The sequence below is a fragment of the Cottoperca gobio genome, chromosome 1 (assembly GCF_900634415.1).
Source record: "Cottoperca gobio chromosome 1, fCotGob3.1, whole genome shotgun sequence".
In the NCBI taxonomy this organism is placed as follows: domain Eukaryota; kingdom Metazoa; phylum Chordata; class Actinopteri; order Perciformes; family Bovichtidae; genus Cottoperca; species Cottoperca gobio.
In genome coordinates this window covers 23,424,900-23,438,574 of record NC_041355.1, presented here as the reverse complement: position 1 = coordinate 23,438,574, position 13,675 = coordinate 23,424,900, and the positions used below count along the sequence as shown (strand labels likewise).

Genomic DNA, 13,675 nt, shown 5'->3' with positions numbered 1-13,675 from the left:
GGTTCAATCTTGTATGAACAAAAGAAGAGGGTTCGAAGAAGGTCACTCAAAACATTTGGCTGAGTTTACCTTTAGGTCCTTGTGTCCCCTTTGACCCCTCTGGGCCTGGTGGACCCTCAGGCCCCCTAGGACCAGGCTGACCTGGGAAACCTGACATGAAAACCAAAACACTGATTTAACATCTGGTAAAAAAGCTTGGAGGTTCATTGTTGACTCTTGAAATAGCTCCATAACAACTAAACTCCACCTGCTGACAAAGGCCACAAGATGTGGCTGAAAGCAATGGAACATTTCCACTAGGTGGACCTAGTGCTACGAATTTTCAACTACATAGCAAACTGTTACATTGTTCATGTTCTTTTCAAAAAACCTATGCAGAGCAAGAAAAGTTAGAAGCTTTGTTAAGTTCAAATGTCTCCAAAAGTTTTTCACCTGCTGTCACATACTGTGTATATCCTCTAAAATTTAAACACATTTTCTATGTGGCAGTGCCCACAACTAGTAATTCTTACATGAAGCAAGACCCCCATATAATATTACTATGAATCCATACTAGAAGTTGTTCACATACCACGACCTGGTTCTCCTTGACTCCCTGGAAGACCTGATTGACCTAAAACAATCACCATTACATTAAGATGTTTGTTTTAAAAGTCTATAGTTTCTAAAAATGATAATGCATGCAATGTTTTGCAATTTTCTCACCTGGGTACCCCTGTGGTCCTTGGTCACCTAAGGATAATGAACGTTAAGATGTAAGAACATTCTTGTGAACCAGAAGTATCCTAATTCACATCTTGACCTGAGACCTGCCTCGTTCACTAATTAATTAGATACATTTTTAATGTATACATGGATCTGTTACACATGCAGTCATATTTACTATTTTGTAAGTGACTTCTGTTTTCAGAAGCATCAGATTTGTCAAACTTACCTGTTGAACCCTGTGGGCCAGGGGGTCCTGGTGATCCAGCAAAAAAGGTTTCTAAGAAAAAACAAGGAAGAACACATCAAACAATCCAAGCAAAGACGGTAGACGCTGAATATAACACATGTCCAGTTGTCTTAATTAAGACCTACAATACATCTGAAAGTAGATGTCTTTCAACAACCTGAAGTAGGCACAAAGCTGCCTGGTTCTCCTTTCTCTCCTGGACTTCCAGGTAAACCAACTCCTGGGAAGACAGCAGAAACAAATACAACGTTTTATTCTGATACTGCTTAAATCATCCTTCATGCTGATGAACTAGGCATCTATTTGTTTGTCTGTGTAATGCAAATGCAAGTTTACCTGGCTCTCCTGCAGAACCTCTGCGTCCTGGAGGACCCTGTTTAGTCTCGCCTAAACAAGAGTTACAATAACATTTGAATAATCAATAGTCTGAACTAAGCACGTATCCCAATTGTTTGGAAATGCCCTTAATATTTTACAAATAACTTTTGACATACCGTAAGGACCTTGAGGACCAGGTGCTCCAGCAGGCCCTGGAGGTCCTGGTGGACCAGGCAGGCTAGCCACTGTGGAAAAAAGTTCTGTTAGAAATTCAAACATAGAGTGTGTAGGTGTGTATATTACTGTATATCCCACTGTTATTCTTGATACTACCACCAAATTGTGCCAAAGTAAGTAATTAAAGAAATAAAGAGGTACTCACTGTCAGTTTGGGTGGCACTCACAGTTTCTGAACTTTTGACACTACCAGGCTCACCAGGTTTTCCTTGCTCTCCTTTTTCTCCTTTGTCTCCTTGTTCTCCCCTCGGTCCTAAATTATGATATCAATGTATCATCACAAAAACAAACAACAATCAGTTCAATATTCATCAACATTTCTGACATCCATGTGTCAGTTTTTGGCCCATCCAAGATGCTTAACATGGGTCAAGAGTTTGAATCTACCGGATTGTCCTGGGACACCAGCGGGGCCAATGGGACCAGACAGACCATGGGTTCCAGCACGACCTGGAGGCCCAGCAGGCCCTGGTGGTCCAGGAATGGCCACAGTATTAGAGCCACCTAAAAACAAAATGCAAGAGACCAGTTACAATTTTCAAGAGTTTGTGTTTTCCTCCAGTTTAAATCTAATGTCTAATTAGTGCAAGTATTGCTTTGTCACTGTTCTTACTTGGAGCGATGATTTTTCCAGGTGCTCCTGGATCACCTGAAAGACAGTTATGTTTGATTACATGATGAAACTTCCCAGTATAGACATACAGTATGTCAATAGTTCGATGTTCGAATAAGTTCTTAGTTTTAGAGAACTTTGGCAAGAAAGGTTTACTGCCATTTACACAACCAGAATTAACGCAAATGTTTCTAATTTAGTACTCACATACACGCGTTTAGGAGTGAAGTGTGTATGCAAGCTTTTTATTCAGCATGCTAGTGGTAAATCTAATGATGGCAGTGTCAGTGGGTCAATCAGTTACCACTACTTTGGTCCAGACTAATGATTATTCCATCAGCATCAGCTGTACTTAATGTTTAGTGCCAAACACAGCTGTACCACTTCAAGAGCAAATTAAAAAGTAGGCGAGAAAGAAGGCAAATAAGCAGTGAAAACGTTGAAACTCAGAATTGATGCGCCATCTGATCGGCTCCTCTGATCGGTCTTATTGGAAATAAATTAATTTCAGCATTTAGGTTTCTTGTTTTGTCACATTAAAACACACAACACATGTAACCATATTCTCATATAGTGCTTTGCATTAAAGATCATTTTTATTTCAGTAAAGTATGTATCAGTTAAAAATGAAGTACCTGAGGGTCCTCAGACAATATTTGAGAAATTGAACAGTGCATAATCTGACAGTGTGGTAGTACCTCGGGGACCAACATCTCCAGGAAGTCCAGGTGGTCCTCTCACACCAGGAAGTCCCATCGAACCTGTGTCTCCTGCATACAGGGAGACTCTAGATTACAGCCCAATCTTAACCTCAACAACAACCTTAAATAGTCAGCAATTTTTCTGTGGTAGCAACAACAGAATGTCATAATTGTTGGCACCTACAGAATAAACTCAGCTGATGAGGTTTGATGCAGTTCCCATTTTATCCCTCACTAATCTTGACATCTTATTAGAGTATTTTACTTCTATTGTGAAGCTCACCTGTTATTCCTTTAGATCCCTTTGGTCCAGCAGGGCCTTGTGGTCCAGGTTGTCCTGGTTCACCTTTGACCATGAAAACAAGAAACATAAAAATCTAAATAATTTTTTTCTAACCTAAAATAACTTCTTTGAGGGTTTGCAACTTACATCTGTTGTCTGTTTAAATGAAAATTGGCTGAATTATTTCTTATTATATATTTTAAATAGAATAAATTACACAAATAGAACATCTTACATATTTTTGAATGTCCAGTTCCAGTTAAAGGGACTATACAATTGACATGTATAAATCGCATTGTATTGCCACTGTGTGAACGGATTGTAACGTAATTTAAGAACTAAGACTTCCCCGACAAAATACTGTCTTGAGTGGATAATGAAAGCTAATTCATCCAGACTCCCGGTCTGGTCTGGCTGGCAAATTGGTTAGCTTGCCATTTGCAAATTACTTTACAGGGCCGCCCAACTAGCTAACTGTAACCTAAGCTAGGCTAAGGTTAGCCAGCAAACTGTAACTTAGCTATGCCGCATGGATCTAGTGTTGATTTAATTCGTAACGTTAGCTGATAAAGTAATTTGAAAATGGAAAGCTAGTTAGTAATATGGAGCTAATGGTCCAAATAAAATAGTGTAACATTACTGACAGTAACGTTTATCTAAATTTGATATTTGATTGTAATGTCACGCCTCTGGTGAGCACACAGAGCAACAGGATGCCGACTACAGTTCATTTAATAACCACCGGTGTCATTAATAACAAGAGTTTTGTGATAGTTCGACATACCAGACCAAATAAGACTAGTATCCATCTGAACAAGAGTGAATTTAACTGCTTATGAATTTATTAACTCCTTATTTGTAATATAATGAATGGGTTATTTATTCTTTCAAGTAATAATAGTAATACTGATGCTAGCAGTGTTTTTTTTATGCAATTGAGGTTAAATGTTCTGATGACACTAGAAGCATTTTGTAAAAGTTAAAAAGGCTAACATATTTAAAGGCTTTACAAATTAAAACAAAAATAAACACAATTAGTGCTTCTTAACCAATTGTTTTTGGGTTCTGTGTTATTTAAATAGACCATCAAAAAAGTTAAGAGGCATATTTTGCTCTTTAAATTGAATAGCTGCTGTAATGGCAACTTAATATTGTTTGTTATATGTAAAGCTATTCTGAAACACACCTGCCAGACCACGTGTTCCCCTCTCGCCCAGATCTCCTTTGGTTCCTGACACCCCTGGTGTTCCTCGATCACCTGCATTAAAACAATAAAAAATGTCAATGGCACTCTTTAAAAATCGATCTGAACTATTACTGAGACATACAGTATATCATTGATTAATTAACTTATCAATCAGTGTCATGAAAAGATACAGTAACTTCATAATTTCAATATATTTTTGGTCTTTCATTACACATCATTATTTGTTCTAACGACATTCACAGAGTTATTTTTATTTTATTTTATTCAAGTTTATATTTGGATTCTGGCAATATAAACAAGATAAACTGTAAAAGGTACCTTTTTCTCCTGGTGCGCCTGTTTCACCCTGGAAACCCTTTAGACCCGGCGCACCTACACACAAATCATTACAGATTTAACACATGACTCCCAATCAAATAGGAAATAACAGACAAAATCACTGTGGGACTGAGTCTTTACCGAGGTTTCCTGAGGTACCCTGCTCTCCAATGGCACCTAAATCAAACAAGGGAATCATAGTAGCCATTGATTTTGGCATCTGTTCAAATGATTTGTACATGGCTTAAAATATGCAAAAACACTGGTATAGTCCTTTAAATTTGATCCCATCTGGGCCTACAACTGGACCTTTGACCTTACCTTTCGGCCCCACAGGTCCAGTAGCACCAGCAGGACCGGGACGTCCCGCCTCGCCTTGAGATCCTGTCAAAACCAGTTTTCATTATCAAAGACTGAACACAATCAATGAGTAACTTTACATGATTCAACATAAACATTTTCTACCTCTGTCTCCCTTTTCTCCAAAACCTTGTGGTCCAGCTTCTCCACGGGAGCCCGTCGGTCCGTCCCGGCCCCTCTGGCCTGGTGGGCCCTCAGAACCTTGTTCACCTGGTCACAAAGGAGGAGAGACTCAGCCTGTGTTTTACATATTCTATTGTCTGCTCATCCTCAAAGAAACTTAAACCTAACACTACCTGCACTTCCCTTTGGTCCCCTCGGTCCATCCAATCCTGAGTGCCCCATTTGCCCAGAAGGACCTGCAGAGAAAAGATATGTGAGTTGAGGAACTGGCAGTGAGTTGTCACCTCTGTGGGAAGGAAACAACTACAACACTATTGTCAGTCTTACCTGGAAGGCCAGGAAAGCCTCCATCACCTGCAAAAGACCAATTTATAGCCGTTATACAGTTAACTGCATCTCACACACTGCTGAAGTTTGATATTCTTGACATTGTGAATGGAGGACAACTCCTTACCTTTTTGTCCAAGCAGCCCTAGATCACCTGTAATGAAACATTCAGCCTCATGATGGATATCAACAAAATATCAATTTCCAAATTATTATATGATTTGTGCAAACATACCTTTAGGTCCTGGATCTCCTCTCTCTCCTTTTAGTGAGTATGCAAGTGTATCTGAAAGTACCAAAAACAATTAAGATCAATCAAATTTGAATGTCCAAGAAGTTATTTCACTGATGAATGGGTTGATTTATATATGAGTTTTTGTGAATATAACTGATCAGTGTGTTATATTTCAGTACCTCTTACAGAATCCGAGCGGAGTTCAGCCCTGACCAGCTGCTGGACGGCTCTCTGCAGGGCAGCGCTGTCCTGTCCCAGTCCACTCCCTGCGCCTGCCCCAGGCCCAGCTGCTCCCAGGTTGATCCCATTATCAGAGCGGGTCAGGGTGGACCCACTAGAACTCCTGTCGATGTACGAGTCCAGCGGGTCGATGATGTTGATGCCAGAGGAGGCCGACAAGCGGCTGGACCTGGCTGACGCAGTGCCAGTGATGGCTTCGAGAGCATCGACACGGCTCTTGAGGCGTTTCACTTCTTCAGCTGTGAAGCCAGAGAGAAGATGATGGACATGCGCAAATTACTTTGACTGACCCTCATGAAGGTAAATAACATGCTGTGAGAAAGCGCACTTACCCAAAGCGATGAGTCCAAAGAGGAGGCCGAGGAGGAGGAGCAGGCTGAGCAGGAGGCCCAGCAGCCACTTCCACCAGCTGCAGCAGGAGCAGAAGCTAAAGACCGAGTCATCTTCACGGATCTCTAAGAAACAAAAAGACAGGTTCACGTTTTTCTGTCCTGTTTGTATTGTTTCTCCAAGACCGTAAGAAAATTGGACCGGATTCATTAAAGAACTATTGAAAATGTACTATTTACTTATCAACATATTTCTGAGCTGATAAGTCTCTTATTGTATCACTCTCACATTTGCATGCTAATTGTTTTTTGTAGTCATTAAACAAACAAGATATACCATATTTATTTAGTATATAGTTACGAAAAAGTGAGTTTTCGAGGTGCTGCTGGACAGATTTGACTAAGCTGATTGCCTCCTGGCTGTATGGCTTCATACAGTACTTAGCCTACAGACATCAGAGTGGTATCTTCTCATCAACTCGTGTTTTCTACAATGTCAAACTATTACTTTTACTTTCCACCTATTTCAAAACATTCAACTTATGTAATTTTCTTCTATTTAGAAATTCTGTTTGTTGGGAATCTGGCAGGATTTGACCGTAAACCCAGGTATACAAATATTATAGTAAAAGTTAAAATGGGACTATATACTGTACCTGCGTAGGTGGCTTTGTCCTTTGTGGCAGCTTTTATGGTTGAAGCTTTAAAAATAAAGAAAAATAAACAGAAACGGCAAATAGTTAGATGCCGAACAAGAAGTATAACTTATGTGATGAATCTGAAAGACAATAAGATTTGTTATTTACATTTAGCATCTGTTCCTTCCTCCATTGTGCTGGATGATAGCTTCTGTTTCTCTCTCTGTAGGGAGTCTCCAAAGTAGGTAGCTACAAGAAAAGTATCACCGATCATACATACAGAGAAATAATGCTAAGCAAGTGTACATCTTTGGAGATTTTAAAATGGAAGTAACAATAAAAGTAGTGGAGGCAGTGGGGAAGTATATCAGTGATAGTAATTATACGCAGTATTTATTATTACCAGAAGCAAGAGCAGGTGCATCAGACATGAACTGCTTCCCTGTGTCTTTGGTCATGATCAGCCGCTCTGTCTCCTTCTTCACTGGAGCATTCTCCTTCTCTATCAGCACAAACTTAAAGTCCTTGCCTAAGGTCTCGTCATTAACGGGACAGCTGGGTCTCACTGTCAGAAACAAACAACACAACATTAAAATATATTCAAATATAGTGAAGACCCACTGAGACATTTTGAACTACATGTGCTTAAAAAGCTTTAACAAGACAATTACAATCACTGTCATGTGCCTCCACACCAAATAATGTCATTCACTTTACTTTATTTTACTGTATGATGAGTATACTGTGTACCATAGGGCTTGTTTTGTCCATCTAAAGTTGGTAGATTCTGGTTCATAAAGAACAAAGCAATTTTGAAATACAAATATCTAACACCTCACCTGTGGTTGTGCCGATTCCAGTGCCAGACACATTCTTCTGCACGCCATAAACTGTGAGGAGACAAATAAGCACAGTAGACATAATTCATTCATTCAACTGTAATGCTTCCTGACCACATTCTGTCTCTTGTTAAATCTATTTGGACGCAGTTTTTTTTTTGTGAAACCAACATGATATTTTACAGATTTAATATTGACAACTCTCAAAAGGTTATTTGAGAATAATACCTAAAACCTTTGCCCATTTATGTTGTTGCAGTAAACATGGGCGGATTGTGAGACAGTGGACCCCCGGCACAGACATGCACAAGGCCCCACCACCTCTCCTGAGTAGCATACACAAAGTCTTTATAGTTGTTCAGCCTCTCTTTGTTCTTGTTTTATGTCCTGTAGTCATTCTGTGTGTCTGTGTGTTCTTTTAGTGTTCTTTGAAGTCACTTTGTGTCTCTTTGTAGTCGTAACGCATCTCTCTGTGGTTTTGTGTCTCTTTGTAGTCATTTGGAGCCTATTTGTTGTTGTTTTTTGTAACTCTGTAGTCATTTTGTGTCTCTTTGTAGTCACTTTGTACCTCTTTGTACTTGTTTAGCCTCTTTTCATAGTTGTTGTTGTCATAGTCTCTTTGTGGCTGTATGCAGCCGTTTTGAATCTCTTTGCAGTTTTTTTGGTCCCTTTCTATTATTTTTGTGTCTCTTTATAGTCGTGTTATGTTTCTTTGTGGTCATTTTGAGTCTCTTCCTCGTTGGTACGTGTCTTTTGAAGTGACATTTTGTAGGGGGGGTCCTGAGACTTTGGGCTCCCGTTCCGTATCCGTCCATAGCTATAAGATATTATCTAGTTTAGAAAAACTTAGAAGGAAAACTCTGTATCCTTTTTGTTCTTAATACTGGCTGAACATCACTGCTTTACCTATGTGTGTGTTGGCTCCAGTGGGAGAGAGGGCCATGGGGTTGGTACTGACCAGGTTATTCTGAACACCATACATAGGAACTGAGACAGAGGGAGAAAAAACATAGTTATCTTTATTTTTATTGTCAAGATAAAGATGTGGAATTGTGGACAGGAAGAGAATCACCAGTGCTGCCTGCAGATAGTCCACTGTACATGGCGGGAGAGCTGAGTGTCAGGTTGTTCTGAACTCCTGCACAGACAGAACACAGAACAGTATTATTGTCCATCTATCCCAGTTGGACAACAAAATAAAACCTTAAAGCATAAATTCATCCCTTATTCACCTATAACTACCATCTCACACAACATGTGCATGGACCAATGAACATTAGACATCAGGTCAAGTCTAATGTTCATTGGTCCTTCACTCCACAGTAAATAGTAAGATGCTAACTAAATGTATAGTTCTCTAACAATTCTGCTAAAGGCCTTTGTACAATACATTTTGTGTTGTCTGCTTTCAGTGGGAGATTTAATTGTATCATTTCTCCCCACCTAGATGAATCTAGAGCAGGAACACATTATATGGAGTGTATAATATATAATGTCTTCAAGTGTGATGGATTATTTTGTGTGTTGATAAAGTCTGATTAGAAAGTGCTTCCATTGGCTTTAAAGGGTCAGTTCACCCAAATCACAAAATGACAGACAGTTTTATGTTCTGACATTTTGAGAAATCAAAAGCAAATAAAATATTACCTTAAATAACTTTTTTTTCCAGAAACTATGTCCTGGTTATTCTGGAGAACCCACAGACATCAGTGCGAAGAGTTCATTTTGATTGATTGAATTTTTGATTGACAATATACAAAAAGTAATATGTGAAATACTTATAATGTAGAAATAGTCCCTGTGGAAACTGCACTCTGTGAGCAGCGCAGACAGAATTCAATTTACCAAACCAAAACAGCCCTTTTGATAAGTTATGACCATGCAACAGTTTATTGAGAATGGTGAGATGCATTACTTATATATCTCCATTTGCTGATGTTATCGGTTGTGCTATCTGACTGACCTGATGAGTAAAGGGTGGAGTTAGCTGACAGGTTGTTGGGGTTGGTATTGTAACTGTAGCTACCGCTCACACCTCCGGACCAAACGCCGCTATAGTGGTCTAGTAGGGAAGACAGAAAATAGTAGACAGTCATTACAACGGAAACAACATTTAGAAACCATATTTGTATGAATGTTAATATCCTTTAAAAGGTCCAGAGTGTAGGACTTAGGTGGATCTATTTGCAGAAATTAAATATAATATTCATAACTATGTTTTTATTAGTGAATTATCGCCTGAAAATTAGAACTGTTGTGTTTTTTGTTAGCTAAGGATGAGCTCTTCATATCTACATCGGGAGCGTATCCTCTTCATGTTCCATCGCCATGTTTCTACAGTAGCCCAGAACAGACAAACCTAACGCTGGCTGTAGAGGGGGCCTTCGGTGTTTTTTACGTTACCTGAAGATGACCATTGGTTCTCTACACACTTGGAAAGGGAGGGGTGAGACAACCCCTTCTCATTCTCAAACTATGGGTTAGAGTTAGGGTTAGTTCTCAAACTATGACGCTCCACTACGGTCGCAGTGGTTAACATTGTGAATTCAAACAAAGCAACTTGGTTATGTTTAGGCAACACCATTACTTAGTTAGTAAAGTAATGTACTGTATTTGGAAGCATTTTTTGTCCTATTGTTGAAATACTCTTGCTGTCAGTACTAACAATAGCAATGACATATTTACGTTCATAATTATAATTTTGGGGGAGTGGCTTTGGAGGTCGGGCTGTGAGTGTTGCCAACTAGGCCACTTTCTCACTAGATTGAGCAACTTTTGGAGCTAGTGCTGCTAGCTACATTCACCAGAAAGGAGTTGTCAACATTGGGCTGGGCTTTACAGTTGGATAATTTAAAAAATCTAGTTTACTCTTGCTGGCTTCTCCATGACATACCCAAGCTTTAAATAAGTAAAAAGTTGAGTTTTGGTCTCACATGAGACATAACCAGCAGTCATTTTGGCTGAAAGTCCTGTGTTTATACCCATCCATCCACCCCAACCTGTCCTCACGCAGACTTTCCGACTTATTATACTACGTCTCATGAGACCGGGCTGGGGGAGCAATCTGCATCTTCACCACTAGATGCCACTAAACCCTACACACTGGACCTTTAAAGATAACAGACCTGGCAGTTGATTGGTTGACCCTGTGGAGCTCTCAGACATGACCGTAGTTTCAACGCTGAACTTCTTGGGGATAGGCAGCGTGTTGTTCGGGGACCGAGTGGGGCTGGTGCTGGTGGAGCGGTTTCCTCTCAGCAGGCGCTTCACGTCATCCAGCTCCGTCCCTGCACAGCAGAGCTGACAGTGGGCATCAAACGGACGACCACCCTGTCTGTAGTTTCCATTTACTTCAAATTCAAACTGACTGTATTTCATGATTACATTGTTGCATCTTAAATACATTCTTTAGGATGTGGATAAGCATGACGGTGAAGAGTCATACTCACAACTTGCAGGAGGAGAAGCACTCTGAAGCCTGGCTCTGATCTCACTCTCTAAACAACGGAAACAATGGTTTATTTAATATCATTAGTGCTTTAATGTAAGATAACAATCTGTAAAGTAAAGGTCAAAGTTGTTTTGATCTGAAATTATAGGCATCCTTCATGTATGACTGTGTCAGAGCAGCCAGTGTACCTCTGCCATGGATTCTCCCTCTGGTGGCAGAACTTGAAGTTGCACGTGAAGTGCCTGAAAGAAAAAGAAAAAAAAAAGATTGACAATTGTAAATAAATATATATTAAATACATGTACACATTCCAGAGTTCCCTGAGAATCGAGTAAACCTTACCGTACTCCTTCCTGTTGTACTCTGGAGAGGAGTTTGTGCTTGAACTTTCTGAAACATGGTGACAAAATACAGATCATCTCATATCCTCTCCAAATGCTGTAAATCAGTGCTGCGGGCTCTTTATACAAACAGTAAACAATGTGACAAAGACCTGACAGTAAAGCAGCATGAGTTCATTGACCTTTGACCTATGACTAACCGTAGAAGACATCTGAGAGAGCTGTTGCCATGGTGCTCATGCTCTTCCTCTCTTTGAGAACAGGTGAATGAGTGACAGCTGAGGAAGATCCTCGCTTTGCTTCCCCAGATCCTCCTGAACTGTAGCTGCTCTTCGTCACTGTTGAAACTGTCACAGCACCTAGTCCCCCGTCTTTTTTTCCTTCTCTGCCATCACTCACAAAACCAGAGGACATGCTAGAGGATCCCCCTCCAGCAGCCCTGAACCCCGCTGCTGCCCCTGAGCCCCCCGAAGCTGCTGAACTTTCTCCACCTGAGGATACAAAAGAGGAGGCTCCGAGAGTAGTGGCGCTGGTGCCTCCGGTGCCCTTACTGCCTCCGGATCCATCGAAGCCAGCGGCTTGGGAGCTGCTGGATGTGATCAAAACTGAGCTGCTTGTGCCCCCAGAGCCTCCTGACGCAGCTCTGTCACCTGATCCTCCTGCGCTCGGAGAAAGATCATTTAGAGGAGAAGAAAGGAAATTAAAAGAGGAGGAGATGGTTTGCCATCATGATAAATCACAGTGATCCTCGTGTTTTTTTTCTCCTCTCTAAAAGCCCTCATCAACTACTCAGTTGAAATGTCCGCGGGGGCTGAGGATGGATTATATCTGATTTGCCTCAATCTAGTTTAAAGTACAAGACTGCACTGGCAAAGTTCATATTTGACCTATAACATGAATACCTATTTCAACTTCTGTTGCTGTTGTTATAAAATAACATTCCTAAAGTAAGCCTCTGCTTGCCTGGTAGTGTGCCTGAACATGCCTCATTACCCTATACCCTGATACCCTTCCACTCTTATATAAGATTGATTGACAGGCACATATAAAATAAGCTGCTGGTGCTGCCCAGGGTAACGATATTTAATGTCTAATAAATATTATAAACTGTCACCTGGAAGCTTGACGGGCCTCTTGCTCTCTAGTAGCAACATGATGATAAGAGCACATCACTACAATGATTTGCCGTCCAGAACATACTTTAAAGCTGCATTAATAGTTTGTAACAAACTGTAAACAGAACATTCAGTATTACAACCTCAATCATTTATATTGCCGACGTGCAAGACATTTCTTATTTACACATCCCGCAGACTCAACATTAGCATTCATTTGGAGTTGTATTTTGGTTTAAGTCCAATATTCACTTTGCTTTAAGCTCTGTGTTGGTCTTCAAATAAACATATGAGGTTGTTGAGCTGCTAAATAATCTACAATATTCCCAAACTAGCCACTAACTTTGTCTATCCTTAGGAGGGATACTGAGCAGGGAGACTGAACCAAAACCGTAACAACCGGAAAACAGAAACAATGAGCTAAAGACATTAAAAAACTCAATAAAGCAAAGAGGTGATAACTCTCTGTGGGTTTGACCCGCTTCACACGACAGATATTATTTAATATAAAACATGTTGGTTAGTGCAGCTCTAACTTCACAATCTATCATCCAATATGTGTAACAGAATCATCTAAATGCTCAGTATGCATGTGTATACATAATGATGTATGCTAGGTGTGTAGATGACTAATGGCACAGCTTACTTTGAGATGTCAGTCGAGTAGTTGTTGCTGATTTTGTGACCACTGTAAAGAAGAATTTCATTATTAAATACAAATACTCATGTAAACTGAAGTTCTTATTTTCTACATTGTGGCCTTTAAAGCGTTGGTTCCCTGGGAACAGTTTTCATTGGAACAGTTTTCATTGGAATTCTTTTTTTCTTTGTAAAAAAAAAAAGAATTACGGCATGTTCTGGGAATTATTATTATTTTAGCTTGTGTAAAGTAAATTATGCATTTGTTAAAAATACCAAATAAAAAAGGTTTATGCAACACAGCATTGCTGCAGTTATAGGCCAACACCTGACACATCTTACTTCTGCTGCTTCCTCCAACACCTCCACCAGAGCTGACAGACGTGGCTGTAATTAGATTATCCAT

General features: G+C 40.0%; 1 protein-coding gene across 1 annotated transcript in view; it reads right to left on the bottom strand.

Annotated features, from left to right (window-relative positions):
- Positions 1–13,675, bottom strand: part of col17a1a (collagen, type XVII, alpha 1a) — a 27,558-nt gene extending 13,883 nt beyond the window's left edge. Inside the window, 37 exon segments of the mRNA XM_029431152.1 lie at positions 70–150; positions 572–613; positions 706–732; positions 935–985; positions 1,113–1,175; positions 1,292–1,342; positions 1,450–1,533; positions 1,656–1,763; positions 1,898–2,014; positions 2,124–2,159; positions 2,759–2,893; positions 3,108–3,170; positions 4,294–4,365; positions 4,633–4,686; positions 4,774–4,809; positions 4,954–5,007; positions 5,098–5,202; positions 5,289–5,351; positions 5,443–5,469; positions 5,570–5,596; positions 5,678–5,728; positions 5,857–6,156; positions 6,250–6,372; positions 6,903–6,947; positions 7,053–7,133; positions 7,288–7,449; positions 7,724–7,774; positions 8,630–8,710; positions 8,796–8,861; positions 9,687–9,785; positions 10,849–11,010; positions 11,173–11,220; positions 11,363–11,416; positions 11,517–11,564; positions 11,716–12,179; positions 13,270–13,318; positions 13,612–13,675. Of these exon segments, the coding sequence (XP_029287012.1) occupies positions 70–150; positions 572–613; positions 706–732; positions 935–985; positions 1,113–1,175; positions 1,292–1,342; positions 1,450–1,533; positions 1,656–1,763; positions 1,898–2,014; positions 2,124–2,159; positions 2,759–2,893; positions 3,108–3,170; positions 4,294–4,365; positions 4,633–4,686; positions 4,774–4,809; positions 4,954–5,007; positions 5,098–5,202; positions 5,289–5,351; positions 5,443–5,469; positions 5,570–5,596; positions 5,678–5,728; positions 5,857–6,156; positions 6,250–6,372; positions 6,903–6,947; positions 7,053–7,133; positions 7,288–7,449; positions 7,724–7,774; positions 8,630–8,710; positions 8,796–8,861; positions 9,687–9,785; positions 10,849–11,010; positions 11,173–11,220; positions 11,363–11,416; positions 11,517–11,564; positions 11,716–12,179; positions 13,270–13,318; positions 13,612–13,675 (3,244 nt within the window).